This window comes from Athalia rosae, chromosome 4 (assembly GCF_917208135.1).
Source record: "Athalia rosae chromosome 4, iyAthRosa1.1, whole genome shotgun sequence".
NCBI lineage: Eukaryota > Metazoa > Arthropoda > Insecta > Hymenoptera > Athaliidae > Athalia > Athalia rosae.
In genome coordinates this window covers 15,876,853-15,899,609 of record NC_064029.1, presented here as the reverse complement: position 1 = coordinate 15,899,609, position 22,757 = coordinate 15,876,853, and the positions used below count along the sequence as shown (strand labels likewise).

At 45.3% G+C, this 22,757-nt stretch overlaps 1 protein-coding gene across 1 annotated transcript; it reads right to left on the bottom strand.

The window, feature by feature from the left end:
* Nucleotides 1-592: 592 nt before the first annotated feature.
* Nucleotides 593-21,361, bottom strand: LOC105690033 (obg-like ATPase 1). Its single transcript, XM_012407511.3, has 11 exons — nucleotides 21,206-21,361; nucleotides 18,872-19,053; nucleotides 12,445-12,505; nucleotides 11,011-11,138; nucleotides 9,287-9,462; nucleotides 6,777-6,854; nucleotides 6,033-6,130; nucleotides 4,762-4,902; nucleotides 1,630-1,726; nucleotides 1,234-1,356; nucleotides 593-1,146 (listed from the first exon to the last, which is right to left on the bottom strand). Exons 2-11 carry the CDS (start codon nucleotides 19,050-19,052, stop codon nucleotides 1,036-1,038), a joined length of 1,194 nt encoding a protein of 397 aa, XP_012262934.1. The 5' UTR covers nucleotide 19,053; nucleotides 21,206-21,361; the 3' UTR covers nucleotides 593-1,035.
* Between the last annotated feature and the right edge of the window lie 1,396 nt (nucleotides 21,362-22,757).

Sequence of the window (22,757 nt, the reverse complement as noted above, 5' to 3'; positions counted from 1 at the left end):
GAGTCGATACCCTCGCAACTTTGCGATGTGAATTTTTGAGAAATTCGTTAAAAAAACGCAATCCTTCGACAGATACACGCCCGGAATCGGTGCCCACAAAGTTCACAGTCAAGCTACAACTTGGAACAAAGCGAGGCGCACGTGCGAACAAGAAGGCGGTCATTTGGCGATTATAAATTCGATCGGCGAATCGGAGGTGATAAGCGATTTGCACAAAAAGTCACAGCCGCATTCTGGCTCGTGGGATCGGAGACGTGCACACGTTGGTTTTCACGAATTGTACGCGGATGGTGAGTGGACGACGATTCACGGCGATTCATTGGCGAAGACGGGATACGATATTTGGCAATTTGGCGAACCAGATCGTGTTAACGGTACAGATCATTGCGGTTCCGTACTCGATAATGGAAAACTTAACGACGTTAACTGCAAAGCTTATTGTGCATTTATTTGCGAATTACCTGTAGATCACTCTTCTTCGGTGATACAAGATCTGCAGTTGCAGTTTTCCCAAAGTAGAAGCTCTTCAGAGATCGTAGCACCAAATACTGTTTAGAGATTATTGAAAAACCATTTATTATTTATAATTATGTAATCGGTTATAGCATAAAATTTATTCAACGATCGTTCAAATAAATACAGTAAAGTATAAATAAATGCTAGTTTCTTTTTCGTTTTTGATGAATATTATTTTTTTTTTTTTATTTCACTCTCGTCCACTCTAGTTCGCTTTCATCGAGACCAGGGAAGTCATTTTGGTGTAATTCATAATTATATGAAATAATCGTCGATTGAGGTGTCGTCACTCTTCGACGTTCAAATCGCAGTTGACAAATTTGGAAGCGCGACAGGAATTTTTATTTTTAATTGCGTAATCAGTTGTCAGATACATGCATAGAAAAAGGGCATATTTTAACGGCGAATCGTATCGGCAAACGGTGACGTCTTGCAACAATTTTATATCCCGATTCAGGACCCGTTGCGACGTAGAGATGAACCAGCAGCGCGTACATGATAATGAAAGAAAGTACGCCATCACTTCTTCTTCGCGTCTTTTAAACCGGCACCTGCGTTAAATTTGAAAAATATTATGTCGCCATCCTCCACGACATAATTTCGACCCTGTTGTCTGTACTTTCCGGCTGCCTGTATCGAATTAAAAATATTGGCGAGATATTTTCATTTGCCCATGATAAAATAGAAAATTAGAAACTCGAACGGAGAAGAATCTACCTTGACCGCAGATTCCGACCCTTCGTTTTTAAAATCGTCGAACTTCATCACCTCGGCCATGATGAAACCTTTTTCAAAATCCGTATGGATCCTACCGGCGGCCTGTGGCGCCTTGGCTCCTTTCTGAAATGCGATTTTAGCAAAAAAAAAAAAAAAAATAAAAAATAACAACAACGTCAATAATAATTCGAGGGCTCTCGCAGCTTTTGGTAACCGCGCGACTGGTGGAAACTGAAAGTTGGGAAGCTTCTGCGGGTAAATATATTTCATCGATCCCAAGGACTGTAGTCAAGGTAGAGAGCTGCAGAAAACAGCCCTTGGGGGATCGCGGAGCGTCGAACGTATTTGAAATGTGTGAGAATTACGAAAGCGAAATACGAAAGACAGATAACTCACAGGAATCGTCCAAGCCTTGACCTCGTCGGGACCAGCGGTGAAGAAATATTGGAGCTGTAACGCTTTGTATCCCTGGACGATAATCTTGTCCAACGCACTGGGAAAGGAAAAAAGCAAAATCAAGCTACGAAAATTCAGAGGAGTGAAGAATTGGATTCATTTTTTTTTTTTTTTTTTTCTGTGATCGCTATTCTAGACTGAGGAGTAAAGTAAAAATCTCCGAGGTCAAACGACGAGAGTCGTGGACCACATTCCGTCACATCGAATCGCTCGACTATACGATAATCGAGGGTCACGTTCTTATGAAATAAATATAATTCGGCGATCGAAAAATACATGATGCTGCGAAGAGGAACGAGCCGAACTCGTGTAAGAGAGAGAGAGAGAGAGAGAGAGAGAGAGAGAGAGAGACCGAGTGTGATGAACGGGGAGGATGGGGGAGAAGGGGTTCGAAGAAGGGGAGGAAAAAAAGAGATGGGGTCCACGGAACGTGATTGTCTCGAGCCAAATATCTCCTAATGACGGGGTAGACGCGCCTAGAAGCTGTATTCTGCAGTGAGCTGAGCCCCAGACTTCACGGAATACACATAAAGCCGGACGAGCCAACGGCGCAATTTTATCATTCGAAGACCCATTCTTTAAATCCCGCGATTTGTGACCTGGAAATAAAATCGTGGCAACCCGCCCTCTGATTGCCGAGTAGTCTTCCGACGCCCCCCCCCCTCCCCCCCCCCCGATCATGACCACAAAAATTATCCTTCCTCCCGCACTCCCTGCACCTCCACGCGCGGAGTTCAGAAATCACCCGTTCGTCTAGTCGTTGGGTTTTTTTATTTCTCCGTTTTTTATTCTCCAAATTAAATTTTAGATTCAATTTGACATTACAGCGCGAGCATTGTGTGGATATAATTTCACGTCGCTACGATTTCGGTAAATTAAGCAGATGTAACGCGAATTCGTGACGACGAAACTTATTTTTACCCGCTACACAATTTCTTGACGTTCACCAGCTACACATGCCCAATCGGCGCCGTCGTCCTGTGTACTTATTATATTTATTTTTATTATTTTTCTCCAATAAATCAAAATCGCTGTCCCGTAATCATAGATATAAGACACCCAATCCCGCGTAGCGGGAGGGTGTACGAAAGAACATTGGGACAGGAGGGAGGAAAAGATGGCCGAAGCATCGGTTTCACTATTGTGATTTCGTTAAAATTACACACATTAGGGGACATTACGTCATCGCTAATAGACTCGAGAAATGGCTACGCGAACCACCGCGCCCCCGAATACCGACAGATACGAAACCATGATTTTTTTAACGGGACAGAAATTCCCTCGCCGATCGACAACGCCGATTCGGAGTCTTCGGGTCGCGACAAGTCATCTGGTTCACATCTCGGAGTGTCGCGCGATTTTGCGGATCCCAAAAAAAAAAAAAGGAGAAGAAGAAGAAGAAGAAGGAGAGATACTTTGTTTTTTTATCAGCGCTACGTAGCCGCGGAGATTTCAATTCGAAAGGGTGTAACCGCGGAATTAATAAATCCCGTGGATCGTGTGGGTATGCCGATTCAAAGTTGTGGGCGCGTCGGGTATTCGTTTACCGTTTCAGGTCGGTTCGCGGTCGACCGGTCGTCTGTATAGGTATGCACGGTACACAATACAGATTGAGTATAGCGGCAACGCGTGTACCGGAATTACTACAATTTGAGGAGGCAGGAAAAATAGAAGAGACTACTCTTCGGTGGTGCGGGTTGGGGGTTATTTAAGCGTTCGAGACTATTGATGAAAAAGTAATCGTTAAAGTACCGGTTACCGTGGTTGGCGCGGATTTGAAAGGGGGCGTGTAGTAATACCATAGGGCTGAGACTTTACTTGGCACTGGAATCACCAACGGCGGCAACGGCAACGGCAACGGCAGCAGCTGGGCCGCTCTGGGTCCGTACGTACGTACGTACAAATTGCGATAACCGATCGACGACAGAGAGACACGCGCGGCCCGTACGATTCACGGACCCGACGTACGCAAAAGTCCGGGAAAAAATCCGACGCCGAATCAATGCGAAATCAATGCGGAATTACAGGCTTTCGACGCGACTCCTCGATTTTCGTTTAAATTTTTTATACCCCATTGAAAAATTCATGTGGTATCCAAACGGTCGCGTGTATTCGGTGTGTACGTGTACACCGTCTCTGTATGTGGGAGAGAGGAGCGAAGAAGGAGTGAAGTAACGCGGGAATCGTGAAGCGAAATATTTCTCGAGAGCTGAGCGAATGACGCGCGATGGCTGGGGGGCGTAAAATTTAAGAAAATGTCGGAGCTTAAAGAATTCGGTAAAAGCAAGTATTACGAGAAACCCCCCCTGTGGCTAAGAGTGACCCTGCGAGTTCGACGCTCGTTTACTTCCCCATACCCCCGTATCTTCGTCGTTGCGAAACGACGCGACTCAGATTATACGGTGCGGGGCGGCTTCGGCGGAGAGCGGGTCCGAAACAGTTTTTTTTAACGCAATTTTGCAAGAATTTGAATAGCCCGTTCGTAAAAAATATAATGAGCCAGGACTAACGGCCATAGTTATACTTTTATAGTTCTATAGAATATACGGCAGCGTACGTGCGGCAAGAATATAAAAAAGGGCCATATGTATATACGTATACAAGTCTAGGTCCTCCGGAAAAAGTCCTCCGTTATTATATACCTAAGCTCATGGGATTTCGACTTCCAGCCTAATACTCGGTCGCGGGGTTAGGACCTTGCGAACTGCACATATAACGCTACCACGAACGTTGTTTCGCCAACTTTCGAATCATCAAAGAACTAAAATCCAACACCGCGTTTACGATCTTCTCTCTGGTAGAAACAGAAAAAAAAAAAAAAAAAACAGAAGACAACAGAAACCCCGCGGGTCTCAATTCATTTAGTAATAATACAACCCTAATCTAATTATGGGAATCATGTGAGTTACGTGAGATACACAATATAATTTTTAGCCAAGATTCTGCAAAATTTTTATCCCACGGTTTTGACCGTGTAACTTGCTTCGCAGGGACTCTAATATAGTTGGCGGTGTATGAAAATTCGTTCAATTTTTTTTTTCTCTTTTATCGCATCGCTATCTCCTTTCTTACCTGGTCACTTTGTTCTCCTCAAAGTATTTAGCACGTTCCGCGTCATCCATGTCGACTATCTTGTTTTCGAATACACCGCTGAACGGGATAAGTACGGCACCGGGATCATTCTTATCCACCCATTCTTTGATCTTGATCAACCTGAAAAAATCAATTAATTCCCTTTTTTTTTTTTTCAAGAAGAAACGAGCACCTTTTCGTCGTTGATAGCCGCTAATACCAGAACTAGTTAAAAGAAAAATATATAATGTATATCCCTAAACAGGCCATAGAATTCAGATATTTTTCTCCTGCAAAAAAAAAAAAAAAATGTCCCATTTCCAAACCGATTTCAAGAATCAAAAGATCCGTTCATCTAATGCATTGCTTTAAATTTTCCCTAATCGTAAAACAGTGAATCTGCGCCGGCAGGAAAATATCGCGACTTTTTACAATCAAAACGTGGTGAAATAAAAAGATTCAAGCTTCATTTTGCTTTGGAATTCGTCAATTTGAGTACATTTTTTGAAAAGTTACGGGCGTTTGAAAGCGCAGGAGCAGTCGGGGTGTCGCTCCGTACCCGACGCACCCTTACGAATGCATCGATGAACGACCGGCACCGGCCAATCAACGTTTACTACAAACTTCTACTACTACTACTCGTGGTACTGGTGAAAATACACGAGTCGTAGGTACCAGACGAGTGAAATTGTGCTTCGAATCGTTCGCACGAGATACCCTTATCAAAAAAAATTTACATAAGCGTATGAAAATTGAGCGTTTTCGTTCGAGATCGAGGCGCGAAAAAACTGATTACATTTTTCACGATACGTCGCGGATCGGTCCCGGTATAAATAAAATTGTTGTCCTCGTTATTCGTGATACGAGGGAAATCTGAACGATCGACCTATACGCGATTGGTCATCGTACGTACATACGTACATACATATATGCATAGCGGCAATTCACTCCTCCACGCGACATACACAGAACGTTTAATTTTCAACTGTCCTATTCCCACGGCATTATCTCAACCGGATGGATACCTATAAATCGCATTTGAATAATACATCCGCTAATGCGCGACTATAAACGTCTATACGTACGCACGTATATTTTCATTAGGTTGGTGAACACGCGGTTTAATTGCCCCTGCGGATGAACGAAAAAAAAAAAGGAAGAAATTTACATAAAACCGTTTTCAATTTTCATTAATTAGAATCTTCGTCTAATCAAACGCGCGTCGTTGATTAACGGATAATTGTACCAAGGGAATAGAGAAAAAAACTCACCATTTATTTTTCTTGCGGATATAATCTTTTTCGGATAAATTGACCAGATAGATAACTGGTTTGGAAGTAAGAAATAGGTACTTGTTGAGTACTTCGATCTGTAAAAAGAATGAAATCATCACCTGCTGGATAAATTACTGATAATTTTTCATTATACCTTCTACAATAACCGTAGATGTAATATTTTACACCTTAATGCCGAGAGCCAACACGTTTACAGAGATTCGCATGGATAGATTTAAAAAAATTTACAACTTTTTATTTCAATTTATAAGTTTAGCGAGAACAATTTTGTTCTCGGTATGTTTTCATGGAACTTGAATATCCACTCCTAGACTTCTGCGGGAATTTTTTCAATTTAATTTCCTCCACTTTATTTTCCCTTTTTTTCTTTTTCCTTTTTATAACAGCTCTCGCTGCGGTGCCTCGGTACGATTTAGCAAGAAGTCAATTTAAATTTACTGCTACGTTGTACTTATCGTGTTTTTAAAATAGTCAATTGGCTATGTGTATCAGCTGCAGCATGGTGTACAGGAAAAGGGAAAACTTAAATTGGTTACGCTAATTTTTTCCTTTTTTTATACCGGCCGTTTACATCGCGTGCAAAAACACCCTTTCATGTCCATGTGCGCTAACGAAATTGCGGAAGTAAAAACGCTCCGAAATCATTATATCCGACAAAACAAGAAAAAAAAAAACAACAAAGAAGAAAAGAAAAAGAAAAAACCAGAACGCAATACTCACGTCATTCGCGCTCCAATCTGCGAACCTTATGTGCCTCTTGTCGTCCACCAGAGTAGTTTTAACCTTGAGCAAGGTCTCCTGTAGGGGCGAAAATTATTCAATCAGTTATTCGAAATTGCAGAATGAAGCGGAGAGGATCGTTTCAAAAAATGAAACGGTCCGAGCGGTGTCGTGAGCAAATTATGTGCCGTACGATTTTTCATATTACAGACGTTGTTTAAAGCTCAACCGATCGTCGCATATAACCGCAGTTCAATTCTTATATTACTGTTATTTTCCTCAGAAGCGCTCCATTAAACCATCCGCGAAGACTCTTACGTACCTACACACGTACACGCGAAGGTTACTTTTTACACGAATTTACTCCGAGCGCCAAAAAAAAAAAAAAGAAAAAAAAAATTGCTGCGCAGGCTACTTACATTTCGCGCTCGTTCCACCGAATCACCTAGCGAAATTGTATAGATCGATAGCTTGGAGCGGTGTAATTTCCGAGGTGCGGTATACATATATATATCTACGTGCTTTCAGTTTTCAAAATTTCTGCACACATTTTTCTTTACACAGATACATATATGATAGGATTTACACGTGACAACTAAAAACTCAATTCTACTTCGTATTCGTCAAACTAGCTTTTTGCTAACATCGCAACTCCTGACTTTTTCGTGGGTTACGCCCTTCTGTTTCTCTTATCTCTGCGCGAGGAAATAAAACTACGGTGGTGTAGCGCGTGAAGCGAGTTATACGGCTGCAGGAGGTAATTTTCCTAGAAGAAATCAATCGGCAAACTAACGGGCTGAAACCACCCCCCCTTTACTCAGAAACCTCGGCAGTTTAGAGTTCTTCCGCACAATCGGTTGAAAGTTTTTACAATTTTTTTTTTTCTTTTATTTTCAAATACAGGCAGAGCTACGCGTGGATGTATTACGAGTGAACCGGTGGCGCGGCAAGGATCGGAGGAAAACGAAGCCGCAGCCGCGTTTGCAGCCGATTGGCATCTTGACCGTAAAAATTTCTTCAATTGCGTTCGCACTAATTGGTTACCCGTACACGCGTACAGAGTTTCGTCAAGGAACACGGTTGTTCTCATTTATTCGTTAACTGCATCGACGTATCGGACATTCGCTCGTCGTTTCGAAGGAATAATGGAATCGATTTTCGTTCATCGATCAGCTGATCGTCGGATTTGTTTGTGGGGTAAAATAGAGAAAATTTAAAAAATGCGGCTGCGATGGAAAATGCGTTCGAGTCGCGGGCATATATATCTATAAACCTACGGGGTGTGCACGCAATCGATCTCCATTTGCGGGCATATTTACGTAGGTATATATATACATATCCAGGGAGAACTATCATCACGAGTCGTTCACTTTACGAAAATTGAATGCTACGTGAAAAAAAAAAAAATTTATTCACCCTTTTATTTTTTTTCTCTCTATCTCTCTCTCTCTCTCTGAAGCTCCAAGACACGACGCGATAACCCGTTCTTCCGCGATGCAATTTACGCACCGCGAGATACCGTATCTCAGATCGGATCGATGGGAGCAGCGAAATTGTTATACATTACATTATTTTTCAAATGACAATAACAAGCTTTGTATATATAAAGCGCAAGTTTATTTTATCGCGCGTATGTAAACGAAAACCAAACGTATGTATACACATATATGTGCAACCGCTACGAATCGATGGAAATTGATATCCGTAGTATACCGAAAATAAAAAAAAAAAAAAAACAAAAAAAAGAAAGGAAAGGAAAAGCGATCGATAAAATTCCATCATCTTGCGGGACGTACGCGTTTGGTGTTCGGGAATTTTTAACAAGCGATAATAGGATCGGGTGCCCCGGCCGGGGTACCGGTGAAATCTCAGCATGGCGTCTTGTCGGGACTTCGTTTTGTATTATATATTATCTTTTAGACGAGCTTTCTACCGAGGTGTCCGCAAGTCACGCCTCCCGCCGCGTTCGTGAACTGCAACATTTACCAAACGTGTATATGTATATATATACAATACAACAATTCCTGCAGGCCGTCGTATTAGGCCGTTTAACTTCGATCTGCGTAATTTGTTTTGTTTTTTTTTTTCTCCTCTCTCTCATTAAAAAATATCAAATAATATTTCGAGCTTCATCCCCCGTAGAATTTATTTGGCAAACGGTCGTCGTTCGGTTGTTCGTTGATTCGTCGAGGAATAGCGAATAAAAATCGGACGACGATTGGCCGTAAATTCTGTTTGCGGTAGAGATCGTTTCACGAGATATACGAGGAGATCGGTTATGAGATATAACGACGATATTTTACGTCTCGGTGGAGCGCGTGTATAATTTGAACAATGTAAATGCGGTGGTGGTGGGAGTATCGAGGCGAACATTGAGGTGAACAATAGACGATGAGATGACACGTTTTTCTCTCTCTCTCTCTCGTGGATCGTTTAGGTGTATCGGACCGTAGAGGAATCACTTACTCGGTTACATGGGATGAAAAACAATGCAGATTAGTGATACTTACATATTCAGGCTTTAATTTCTTGTCGTTCCCTCTGACGACTAATTTCTCTAGTTTCTCTAGGTGGGCGTTGAGAAACTCGATGTCTTTGAGCCTGAGCTCCTCGCTGATGATATCGAAATCTCTCACGGGATTAACCTCGCCCTCTATATGAGTGACGTCGTCGTCCTCGAAGGCTCCTGCAATTCAAACGCAACGTAGTGTTCGACGCGACGCGAGATCCTACGGATCTCCATTATTTCGATATTAAGCGGAAACAATTAAGGGCGTTTATTTTTTTCCATCGATTGAGCGATCACGGGGTTCTTGTGACCCGTTCGTCGTTCCCGCGTTTCGTTTAATGCCGAATAAGGTATGCGGTAAGTAAGACGCGAGAAAGTGCGTCGGAGGGAGAATATATATATATACATACGTATACGGGAGAGAAAATATCAGATAAAGTTGATAGGGTGAAATAACGTGAATTACAGCACCTGAGAAATACGTATTTTTCACCACGCGTTACCTGGTGCGATATACTCGCATTCGCTAATGGCAAGAAATTTCGTCATTACTTATTCAATCGCCTACCGCGTTTGTGCGCTGGATTCGAATGAGAAAAAAGAAGAGTGAACAAAAAAATTACACCTCGGTTCAACTTCGGCAAAAATGACCGATGCAGTGGAAACAATTATCTCGTTTCCATTATAATTGTATCCCTGCATTCCCGTATAGCTTCGCATAATGGATATCGTCGGACGAAGAAAAATAATAATAATAGGAATCAATCGAGAAGAATATGATCCGATAGATCGATAGAAACGTCGAATTATTTTCATAACTCATTTCCAAGTACACTGACGACCTTATGCTGTACACGTATCTTGTTATTTTACGTAATTACTATTAATTTGTTTGTTATACATAAATTATAAAGATATTACGATGACGCAAACACGGTGTCATTATAAAATTAAACTCGCGATGTTGTGTAAGCTGTGTATATATCGGTCGATCAGACATTGCGGACTCGTATTATATGCTAATAGCAAAAAATGGGTGTGCCGTTTGTAATACGAGCGACTCCGTACTACTATATTTCGAGTTCGAGGAGCGCGCAACATACCTGACATACCTATTATAGGTGGACGTCTCTTAGCATTGTCTAATGAAGGGCCTGCGACACGGGAAAACATGCTTGAATATTCAGCCATGCTTTCATATTTTTTCTTTTCTCTCTTTTCTCTTTTTTTTTTTTTTTTTTCTTTAGTACGTAACTCCTAGGCGCCACGTCTTTCATTTCCATATCCTTTATTTCTCTCTCTATCTGTTCCTTTTGTCTCTTACCTTTCTTTTTCTTATTATCTTTATTTAACCTTTACACTCGTACACGGGATAGCTTTGCGGAAGACCTCGAGGATAATTCTAGGAGTGTAGACTGAAATTGTGCAGGGTATAGATTATCGTTATACTTCGTGGGTTGCGCAAAAGCGAAATGAAAAATTCATCCGCCGAAAATTGCATAGCTGCTGTTTTGAGAAGAAACTTTGCGTTTAATTCCGTTCAGTTTTTCTTTACCGTACGTAGCTCTTTTTTTTCCCCGAAGTACCGGAGACATTTTTGCATAAAATATTGACGGAGGAAATTTTTCCTTTTTTCTTTTTTTACCGAATTGACGGACGCACCCATAAAATATAGTATAACCCGTATAAATCCGAATGTTCGAATTAATTTGAAAATCGACTTACGACATAGATGAAAAATTGCATCGCAGGCGCTGATGTGGGAGAGAAAAGCGTTTCCCAAACCCTGACCCTCAGCCGCACCCTTAACGAGTCCAGCGATATCGACGACGTTGAGAAATCCCGGGACTTTGCTAAATATTGAAGAAAATTTTGTTGGTTTTTTTTTTTTTTCTTTCTTTCATTCATAAAATTCCAAACTTTTCTCCGCACATTCCACAAAAGCAACGGAGACGGTTTCGTGCGGACAGCGTGAAAATCGCACGTCATCCGTTGCTCGCGTGGACTGCGGGATCAAAGGGGCAAACGTCGGCGCGTATTAACGCTCGTCGGGTACAAAAGCTCAATAGAGAGAAGGAGACGGTGATGCAGGAGGGGAGAGGAGAGCAAATAGAGTAGGGAGAATATAAACGACCCCCACGGGTGACAATGAGGTGTATTTAAATGCTAATCTTGGTCTCATTAAACAATTAGCCTTTGAAGAGAGGCGTGTGGGCCATGAAGGGCACATTAGTTGGGGCTTTCATCACAGTCTGGCGACTTCGGTAGACACGTGCCGAGCGCGAACGCCATCCCCCCCTTTCACCCCCTGCCAGAGCCCTACGATGGCTGCGAACGACGCCCGGCGCCGCACCCGCGCTACCAAAACCTCCGCGCTTTTCTCGTTTCTTCGTACGGGTGCGGCCGATGCGATATAATTCCAACCCGGCGTACTGCACGCGATTGCCAATTTCGCACATGGTGGCTGAATCGTAATACGAAAACTTCGCGTTTTTAACGAATTTTCTAACTTACATCGAATCCTGGTAAATTGATAAAAAAAAAAAAAAATTATTTGAAAATAATTTAGATCTGGTAGACGGAACTACTCCTCGTTCGACTATAAATCTCTGGGTAACGAGGAGTCGGAATATTGCGCTGGGGTTTCGAGCTTTTTGAACGATAAAAAGCAGCGATGTCGAGCGAAGAAGAAGAAGAAGAAAAAAAAAACGAAAGTAAGGAGGAAACGCGTGGAATCTATAAAAATCGACTGCCGAGTTTAGTCGCGGCTCGAGTCGGCGGTTATATATTTGTATAAAGGCGAGCGCGTTGCGAGAGTCGAGGGGGGGGGAGGGTTGGATGTATTTTGGGGTGCGTCAGTATTTCAGCGGCGAAATCCGGTTCATCTGCATTGCAGATCACGTGTCCCGGTACTACCGTCGGTCGAATATAAAGGACAAGACGTATGGAAATTTCACCAGTTATTCCGAATGGTTTCCTCGACGAGAGAGGGCTTGCGGACGTAAAATTTCTCAACCTCCCCCTCCCCCCGGAAAACCGAACCGAACCGCGCGCCCAACCGCTCTCGTAGCGCGCTACCGTAACGCGATTCGTCGGGGTAAAATGGATGTGGAATTTAATTAGCGATTATCATCGTTTTTTTTTACTTGATTCACTCACCTCAGGGGCTTGAAGTACTCGCACAAATAATCGAAACGAGCATCCGGTACTGGCACACGACTTGCTTTAACAAAATAAAAAATGGTCAGAAGCACCGTGAAAATGAAGAGGAGAAAAAAAAATAAATAAATAAACAAAAAGGTTTTCCGCACGTCTAGAAAAATACCCATATTTCATGCAATTACTTCACACAGATTGTTATTCGCCGTAGTAGGATCTGTGGCTGAATTCCCCGAGTTCAAAGTACGGCGTCGAGGAGGAAGCTAGGGACCGATCGGGGGTCAGGGAAGCCGAGGAGGTTCGACGAGGTGCGGAGCAGCGGGGTGGGATTCTGTCGCACGGGGGGAATGAGACGAATGGGTTGATAATTTTTTTCGCGTTACGAATCGCGGTATCGATTATGCGTCGTCTGGCGTCCAAGCGTCTCCGAACTTCCTCGTAGACCGCCGACTCGTTCGGATCGGCATCGGTGTTGTGAATTTTGAGGTAAACGCCGACGCGGATCGCCGCCGATACCTCGGGTGTCATGCCGGGCAATTTGTCGCGCGATTTTCCCACCTCGTTAACGGCGCGAACAACCAACGCGGCCACGGTTTGCTCGAGAAAACCGAGATTCGGGAGATTCTTCACTTTCAGCGGTGGCAAACTGTTGGTGAATTTCATCTCGACTTCGGCGTACTTCGTTGGCTGGCTGAGAAATTTGTCGCGACATCGGGACGTGCAGAACAGGTAGAGCCCGTTTTTGAACATAACGCCGAGCGTTTCCAGGCCCCGAACGACACGTCGCCGGGGAAGGTCGTCCACGTAGTCCACGGGGCAAAATCCCGAAGCCTTGAGTCTCCTCGACAAACAGGCGTGATTCGCGTCGATTTTCCGGTCGACAATCTCCGGCCGAAATTCGAGCAACTCGACGTTCTTCAGCGACGATAGAATCGCGGACGGATCTTCGAAAAACTGGTCAAGGTGAGAGTCGCAGACCCAGTAATAATGCTCCCCGTACTGCACCATACCTCGGTGGTCCGGAAGAACGCCGGACGTCGCGAGGACTTTATCGGAGGACAGGCAAACCGGACAGTAAGCTTCGCATATCCCTTGTCTTTCCCTGAACTCGTAGGGAGAGACGCACAGGTAGGTCAACGAGTGAGCCTTCTCGAAGTCGGCTTCGCGAATGTATTTTTTCACGCGTTCAAATCTCGAGCAAACTTCATCGTTCGCCCGTAACCAGACGGCCAATTTTTGAGCCGTCGCGTCGACGGGCACCACATTCTGGGAGTACTTGCCCAACCATTGGCGAAAATTTTCAGCCCCCTCTTCCCACTCTTCGTAACGGTGAGAAAGATAGCGGGGCGAATAACGGGGAGGTTTGCTCAACGCTTGATGATCCAGAGCCGAACAGCTGAGACAAAAATCGAGATCCGCTCTCAAGTCCACCACGATCATCGGCTGAATACCGAGCATAGCGAGCTCCTCGAATTCGGATCGATTCTCCGGGAAACCGTCGAAAACGCAGCCCTGAGACGCGCCACGAGAATCCATAGCGCCGATTTCCACGGCTCTGGCGATCGATTCGTCAGGGGCGGTGTGACCACCTCGGAGATGAGCGAGTGTCAGAGTCGCCAGTTCCGTCCAGCCGAAATTTTTCAGCACATCTCTGAGCGCTCGACCCCTAGTGATGGACGTCATGCCGTAGGCGCGAGCGAAACGATCGGCCAGAGTAGTTTTGCCGCACTTTGGCGGACCGATGATCGCGACGCGAGCTGGAATCAGAGGGGAGGACGAGTCCCGGCTGAGGTATTTCAAAGGGTCATCCAGAAAGGCGTCCAATCTGTACTTTCCGTTTACGAAATAAACGTAGTCGCGGTGTACCACCGGGTGGATCTGACCGGCTTCTTCGGCCGGTAAGTACATTTGAAAGGGTATTCTGGCCTCGTACATTTGCACGGGACAATAACGGCCGAACGTGCTCAGAAAGTAGTAGCCGCAGTCCAAGAGTTTTTCCGCGGTTTCCGGATCGACCTCGTGGGCGAACTCGAGAGCGGAAGCGTTCCGGAAGAAATAAGGATCGAGGAGTTTCAACGCGGATGTTAGTACGGAGGATTCGTTTCCCTCGGCGTCTAGTTCTATCCAAGGTATGGAACGTTCCTCGAAAACGGCTCGAGCACCGACTAATTTTTTCACGCCCGAATCGTAATCCGCATCGACTTCTCGCCGTATACGCTCTTCGACTACATCGGGATCTTCCCAATCGTCGAATTTCACGGGGTCTGGAAAAATGGCCAAAGATTTTTCCAGAAGCTCCAATCGGTCTTCTTCAGCTTCGGTATCATCCGGTTCATTTCGTATAGAATCACCGGATCCACTGGAGTCGACGAACATTTTTTTTCCCCCAATCGAAGAATCTCGTAAAATTGAGCTACCGTTCGAAGAGGAGTCTCGTTCCCTCGTCCCCTCCTCCTTCTCCGCTTCCGCATCTTTGTCGTTAAGATTTTCATCGGAGGAGAGCGAATTATCTCGTCTCTGTCTCCTGTGCCGTTCCATCATTTTGGCGACCCAATTTTCCCTCTTTTCTGTAACGTCTCGCACCTCGGCCGCGAACTTCTCCTCTTCGCAGCGCTTCCTCTCTTCCCGTTCCTTCCGCCAAGCGTCGAACAATTTCGCGGTCTCTCTGCTCCGCGATTCTTCGACGCTGCAGACGAGTTCGATGACCACTTCGGGTACCGCGAAATTTTCGCAAGCCGCCTCGGAGTCGTACGAGCTAGCGGGAAAATTATCCAACACCAAACCGACGGAGCTGTAAACGGGTTGAAAAAAGTCCAGCAAACATTCCTCGAGGATTTTTTTCGGCAGCGATGCGCCCTCCGTTTTATATTTTCTAACGAACGATCGAACGATCGATTCGTCTTCGACGTCGTCAGCTTCTTCTCCATTTTCAAAAACACCTTCGTGATTTTTCGGGTCTTTCAGGTACCGATCCAATCGTTCCCGAACGTCAACGTGGACCAGGCCGTATTCCCTGCTGATTCCGTTGGCCAAAGTAGATTTTCCGGCGCCGGTTGGTCCGACCACGGAAACCTTGAGGGGGGGAACGGAGTCCAGAGGCTTCGTGATCGGCAAAAATTCACGGGGATCGGCTACGAAATCCTCCAGAGCGTTTTGGCTGGATAGAAGATAAATTTTGTCCATGTAGACAGCGGAGAATTCTTCTTTTCCTCTCCACAGAACGTTGTGACGACCAAGTGCTACAGGGCAATACGCTCCGGTATCGCCGTACCGACTATGGTCTCTCGACGGCAAGGAGCTCCTCGCCGTTTTTTCTTCTTCCTCTTCGTCGAGTTCCTCGCCGAATTCGGATTCGTAGACGTATTCAGCTTCTCTTTCCTTCTCTTCGTCGGTCATAATCGTAGCGCCGGGGCGATAGTGGTCTTCGATTTTTTGTTTCGCGTAATTTTCGAGGTCAAATTTTGCGGTCGAAAGTTTCAAGTCGATGATTCTCAATCCAAATTCACGAGCTTTGTCGATCATCGCTTTCGAATCGGCGTCGAATCGCCGAATCGTTTCCAAGTAGTTCGCGAGCTCGACTTCCTCCGATTCCGATGGGATCGGAGAATGAGAGGAAATACTTTCGGCATCGTCGCCAACGTCATCTTCTTCGTCGTCAGCGGAATCTTCTGCGAATCTGGCGCGATGATACCGCCGCCACTTTTCGGTCAAATGAGCGTACGGTTCGTCCTCGCGGATGACGAGAATCTCTTCGATTTTCACGTTCTTCTCCAAGAGTTTCTCTAGGAAGTCGACGTCCGCGTACATCCCGTCGACTACCCATCCCGATTCTTCGAGTCCGAATAAATTCGGCGCCGTTTGCGCGGCGTTCAAATTCGCCGCTAGTAATTGGCTCGTTTCTTCGGCGTTGAGTTCGATCGCCGATTGTCGCGCTTCTCGAGTTCGTTCCATTAAAATTTCAGCAACTTCCGGGTGATGCTCGGTCACTTCGGGAATAGGTGGTTCTACCGATTTTAATTCTGTTGGCGCAAAGTCCGTCAGAATATTTTCGTCGCGAGAGACGCGATCGCGCAATTCCGGATCGAGGCACAAGGGCGTTAGATCGTAGGTCTCTATCTCGTCCCGTAGTTCTTCGATTCGTTTCTCGATCACTTCGGGATCGTTTTCGAAAATGTGAAATAGCTTTTTGGCTACCGATCGAGCCTCGCGACGCCACGTTTCGAGGCAAGCGATTCTCGTCGCTTCCCGAGCTTCTCTCCTGGCCTCCATATCGTCGGTTACTTCCTCGATAACGTCGTCCACCGCGTCGTCGATCGCGTTGCGGATCAATCGATTACGCCGGAAATCGATTTCCCGATTTTCTATGGCGCGCGGATCGAGAACCCTGCCTCCGTAAGTCTGTCCCAAAAATTCTGCCAGCCGCGATTTTCCGGAATACTTTGGACCGCAGACGAGTATCTTGCAAATCGGTTTCGGATTGGGCGACGTGAGAAAAGGTCGCGGATTTTCTATGAAAATTTCGGCAGCCCCGAAACTCGACAGAAAATACAACCTGCTCATGAATCTGACCGCGTGTCTCGCGCTCCCCTCGATTTTTCTACCTCCGGTCAGAGCCACCGGGCAAAAAAATTTCCACCGAGACAATCTCCACGGATATTTCTGAGCCACGACTCCTGCGTTCGATAATTTTTTGAAAGCCTCCTCGTTGCTCATACCGTCGTAAAGTTCGTCTTCGTCGAAAGAAACGGGAGTATCCTCGCCGCTGATCGACGAACCTGGGCCAAGGTCCGACATTTTTTTCGGTAAAATAACTCTGGGCAACGGCAAAGTTCGCAGTCGAGTTCGAACGACTTGAAACATTTTCACAGCGGACGTCCTCCCGTCGACGCGGATCACATTTTGGGGGTTGTGATCGAGCACGCGGCTCTCTATGCGCGGAAGAGCGTATTTTTCGAATATCTTGCATTGGATTTCTACGTTCCTTCGCATGTCCGACACTCGGGTGACCAGATGCTTTCTCGCATCTCCTTGGACGAGGCTTTCCTCGTCGATTATTTCCTGCCACAGCTCCCGCCACTCGGTTTCATCTCCTTTCATCCCCGAGGGGTCCTCGGAGGAAGCAGCGCGTAACCGCGTCCCGTTTACACTACCCTGCAAAAGGCCGGAGTCGATTGTTACCCCGTTTCGGGGGTCGAGCCGGAACTGACCACGCCTGCGGACGACATCCGGTTCCGGACAAATCGCGTATACGATAACGCTCGGTTTTATCGGCCAATTGGTGAACATCTCGTCTATCTGGTTACCGATATCCCATTGATAATCGTCGCGGAGTATCATGCGGAGGGAATCGGTAGCGAACGGGTTTCTGGCCAGGTCGTAACTTTTCGAACTTCCGGAACCGATCGATCGTACCGATCCTTCGCTCGTCTCGTCGTCGTCGGAGGTATCGCTCGTCAGACTCGGATCGCTCCTCTTCGTTCTTTCGTCATCGTCGTCGACCGAACGTTTGCCGATGTCGAACGAATCCGCCGAACCACAGGGGGTGGTGACGTCGCGGTCCGACGGTGCTACGGGATAAGCGGAATAATCGAGTTCCGGATCGTTCGGGATAAGCGGTATACCTTCGACGACGTATCCTCTGTGCGAAACGTCCCTGGCGCCGAGTCGGGACTCTATCAAATTCATGATGATTTCGGGACCGAGGCTTCGCCCCGTTCTAAGAACCTCCTTCATCCAACGACCCTTGTCGGTCTTGGCGTCGATTTCTTCGCGCAGTAAAATCTCCGGGGAAACGATTACGCACTTCCAATGATCGGCTATCAATTTCGCGAGTCTGGTGGTGTTCAGGCCCGGCTTACCGAATATCGCGAAGCAGGCTGGCTCGGTTTCCACTTGTTTGTACCTCGCCTCGTCTCCGCCGTAAGGATCGCGGACGACGAAAGGATCCGAAGGGGCGGGAAAATGAGGCTCGACGTTTTCAGGAGTCGCGCAATCGCACGCGCCGTCGGCTAGCTCGGAAACGCGAGTGAAAGGATTCGCGTCCTCGTTGAAAGCGTAATAGATATTCGCCTTAGGACACCGATTCAGTTTAGGCGGTGGCCAGGACGAAGCGGAACTCGCGACGGTCGGGTAACCTCTGATTTTGTTGAGATACTTTTTATTGGTGATCACCAAACTGTTGGTGGAAAATTTTTCGTCCTCCTCGGACTTGGGGAAAAATTTCCCCCGCTTCGATTCAACGTCGCACATTGTTCGGGGGAGAAATAATTACACGAAGGTGTCGAGACGAAATTTTTGAGATCGTAATCGGTTTTGAATGTCGGAAACAAAGAAAATACCACAGATTCTTTTTCATTTGTCTTCTATGAGAATAATTTATGTATCGGGATTCGTATATGTATAATATATGAGGCAAGAGAATACTTATTTTCATTTGGATCGATGGTACAAAACGGGAAATTTTCAGCAGCGGCTTGACTCTTCGTCAGGACGTTGAAGAACGTCGATTTTCCGACGTTCGGTATCCCGACGATCCCAACCTTCAGATTGGTACCGACACGTCCGATCAATGGCTTCTTCTCCGGTTCCTCGACCTTCTTCGGTGCCATTCTGAGAACATCGGATTCGAATTCAGCGAATCGGAAATAAGGATTTTGTTCAGAAAAGAAAAAATAGATCCTCGATGCTAAAGTAATTAGGATCGTTTTTTCCGCGGTGATCGTGTACACAAAATTTCGCATCGAAGGATGGATCGAACGAACGGCCGGTGTTTATAATTCTATCGATTTACGAATTTATTCTGTTTAATTCCAGCCAACATTCCTGCTGTCCGCGGTTGAACGCACCGCGGGCACGGAGGAGTCCCCTTGTCATTAGAGGCAAATTGGCTGGAGAATCGTTTCCGTGGTAGTCGCGGCATTTAGAATCCGTTTGCCCCGGCGTTGCAAGGGCGTCCCTCTCCCCGACGAAGATATACATATCCCCCACCCCTCTCTCGATTTTCTCTTCCTGAATATCGCTGTGCGCTTACCCCCGCGTGCCAACAAAATCACATGTAAATGATGATCGCGCGGCCCCCACCCCGTACACCACATCTGTGTATTACGGACGATGATCCTCGAAGAATAAGTTGAAGTAAAAAAATACAAAAGGAAGAAAAAAGAAAAGAAGAAAAAAGGAAAAACAAGGAGTTTCGAGCGGTACGCGAAGTGCTCGAGGCGACGATCATCGCAGTCGTCCGTTCGCCGGCTCATCATTCGCTCGCAGCTAGCTCGCGGTAAATAATTATATTAATACGGGCGCGGCATCAACGAATTCCTGTATTTATGCGCGAGATTGCAGCCGCGTTGTTACAAACTCGGAGCCGCGTTATGGTCCGTGATATCAAAACGATGAAACTGCGTAAGGAGCGAATAGGAGGCGAAGCTGTTACGGGGTCCCGGGCGAGCGCGAGGAGGAGAGAATCGCCCCTAAAGGCTTTTATAGCTGCCGGTTGCCGCTGCTGCTGCCGTTGCTGTTACTTCGTCGAAATAGCGGACGGGGTCTTCGGCGATGATGGGGGCGGAATATGGCGGGCAAGAGTAACCGATTACTGGGCATCACGCTCACGAATCACCGGCATCACGCCGTGAATCCGCAACCGTGCCCGAGGCCGCCAATCCCGCCGTCAAGTTCTCGTCCGAGGAGTTGTAAACTCCCTCTGTGTGTAACGCCGTTTTCGTACTCGATTCAGGATACCCGGAGTCTTCGTCTCGGTGGTACGCGTCCTACGGAGCTCGGTATCCTCTTCGCGGTTCTTGGCCGCGCCTCGAGGAGCGGTTAAAATGTGGACAACTTTTTTTTCTTCTTCTTCTTCTTCCTCTTCTTCTTTATTCTTCTCCGCAGACTTACGGCGTGTATATATACGTATATTCTCTTCTTCGCCTTTTACTCTATACCTATACGTATATTATTTCTTACCGCGGCAAAAACACTCGGAGATCTTTGAATTATAATAATGGCCGTCGTCATCCTTCCTTCGCGCAAAAAAAAAAGAGAAGGAAAATATTCTCGATGGTGATCGTTATGTTAATATTCTCGAATAAATATGAAGAAAAAAAAATATATATATCAACAGAATAAAGATTTTCATCTTCGTTTGAATTTCGTCTAATAAACCGTTTGATGAAATTAAAATTATTCACAAACGTAAAACATATATACATCTATCGAAACTCATTCACAATTTATTGAATAAAAATTTGGAGATGAGATGAAATATTCAGAAAAAAAAAAAAAAAAAAAAAAAATTCTCTCCCATTCAGTGCGGGATTCGAACCCGCGACGTTGGGGGGGGGACACATCCCGGATTTCGATGGAGCAGAGGGAGGCTGATATTGTGGAATGTCGTAGCGTGCTGCCATCGTACGACTTGTACGATAAACGACGTCGAAAATACGTGGTCTGCTCGATGCATTTTTAACCTAAACACAATCTAACCTACAATATCAACCTACTGCAATTTATTTGTGTCAAATGATCCTTGGACAGTTTTAATTAATTTTACAGATTAGGTGGGAGCCTCGCATCTAATTTTGCCTCATCTAAAAATAGCGTATTCGCTCAGCAGAACGTCGAGGACAGATTTAGCCCTTGGTCTACGAACCTCCACATATTTTAGAGAAATATTAATTTCCCACGGCTCAAAATTAATGGGCTTTCAAATTTGGAGATAGCGAGATTTTTAAGGATTTTAAAATTGGTTGAGAAAATTATTAAATACCTGGTATCTGGTTCCCAGTGAGCCGGCTTCTGCGAATGTATTCGGTAGAAAGTCGCACAACGTGCCTCACGTCGATGGGCAGACAGAAAATTTTACTTCACCAAGCATCTGACGTCACGAGCCGTAGTTGTCGGCTTTAAATCCCCAGCCCAGATGAACCACAGTTGCTAAATTATCGACCGAATCCTGCAGCGCGGTCTTATTTAATTTATTTTTCGAAAATGCTCGATACAACCCTTCCCTCATCATTTCCGATATCGATCCTCATTCGGCCTATTCATACGATGATTTCCCATTCGAAATATCATTTCGCTGATTTTAGGTAGAAAGAACTTTCAAATTTCCAAAATTTCGAAGTACATTCTATTGGAATTGCTTCAGATTTTCAAAATTCCATAAAACTAAGCGATATCTAATGAGATTTTATGAATAGAGAAATTAATGGGGTTGAAAGAACTTCATCGGACTCTAAGAAGATTTCGAGGGATCGGGAACACAGGACTTTTTCAAGGACCCTCCCCCACTCGTATAGACTCAGATAAATTTTATGGAAGATTTAGAAAAATGGTCCATGGTCGTTCGAAAGATCACACGATCAGATGGATGAAAATAGATGAAAATATGAATAATCTATAATAATTCAGGGGATCCTACGTACTCGTGGATATGAGTTCATGTTAAATTTATAAACAGGTAGTATGTACATTATGCACTTGTGTAGATGCCCAGATGTTAAAGGTTTCCTCTATATGCCTACATCAGGATGACCAGCAAGTATGTTTTCCAACGTCACGTATCGTATTATGTAATACCGATATGTCAGAACGTATGTATACGTATGTACCGTACATCGTATATACCTAGACCTAGGCTATATACACATATATATATATATACTTATATCCGCCTATATGCAGAACACGGATATTATAGTCATCCACAAGGTACAATATCGCATCGAGCTGTCATTACAAGCAGCTACACAACTGACATGATATCCCAAGCAGTCGTGTACGACGTACGTACATGAATACATTACCGCCCTGTCCTCTATATTATCCGAGTGTATAAATGCGTTAGCGGATGCGGATTCGATGACCGAATGAGAACGTCTCAACGATTTCCATCACTCGTATTCGTTCCCCGTAGTTTCGCTAGAAAGAAAAAAAAAAAAAAAATACCCGAAACTGCAGCTACGTGGTAATTAAATCAGTGATTTCCACCTCCGTATTCGTGGGTGTTGTATATTATCTGCATGGTAATAACCCACGTCTAGGATCAAAGCTATACAGGCTTCGCCTCGTATGAATTTACAGTTTCAAATTCGAGTCAGGACCGCTCCGGTATATAATTCGAGGATCTAGGGATGCAGCGGTAGGTGAAGAAGTCAGATATACGCGTTACCTATCTGTGTATGTACTTTACACATAGTTTCGGAATAGCAGATGCAGGTTTTATATACATGTGGAGTCGCGTACAACGTACCATATAGCCACGTGTAATGTGTGGACCGAATCGGAGATTCGAGTCGTTGTTGGGGTGGTGGGAAGGG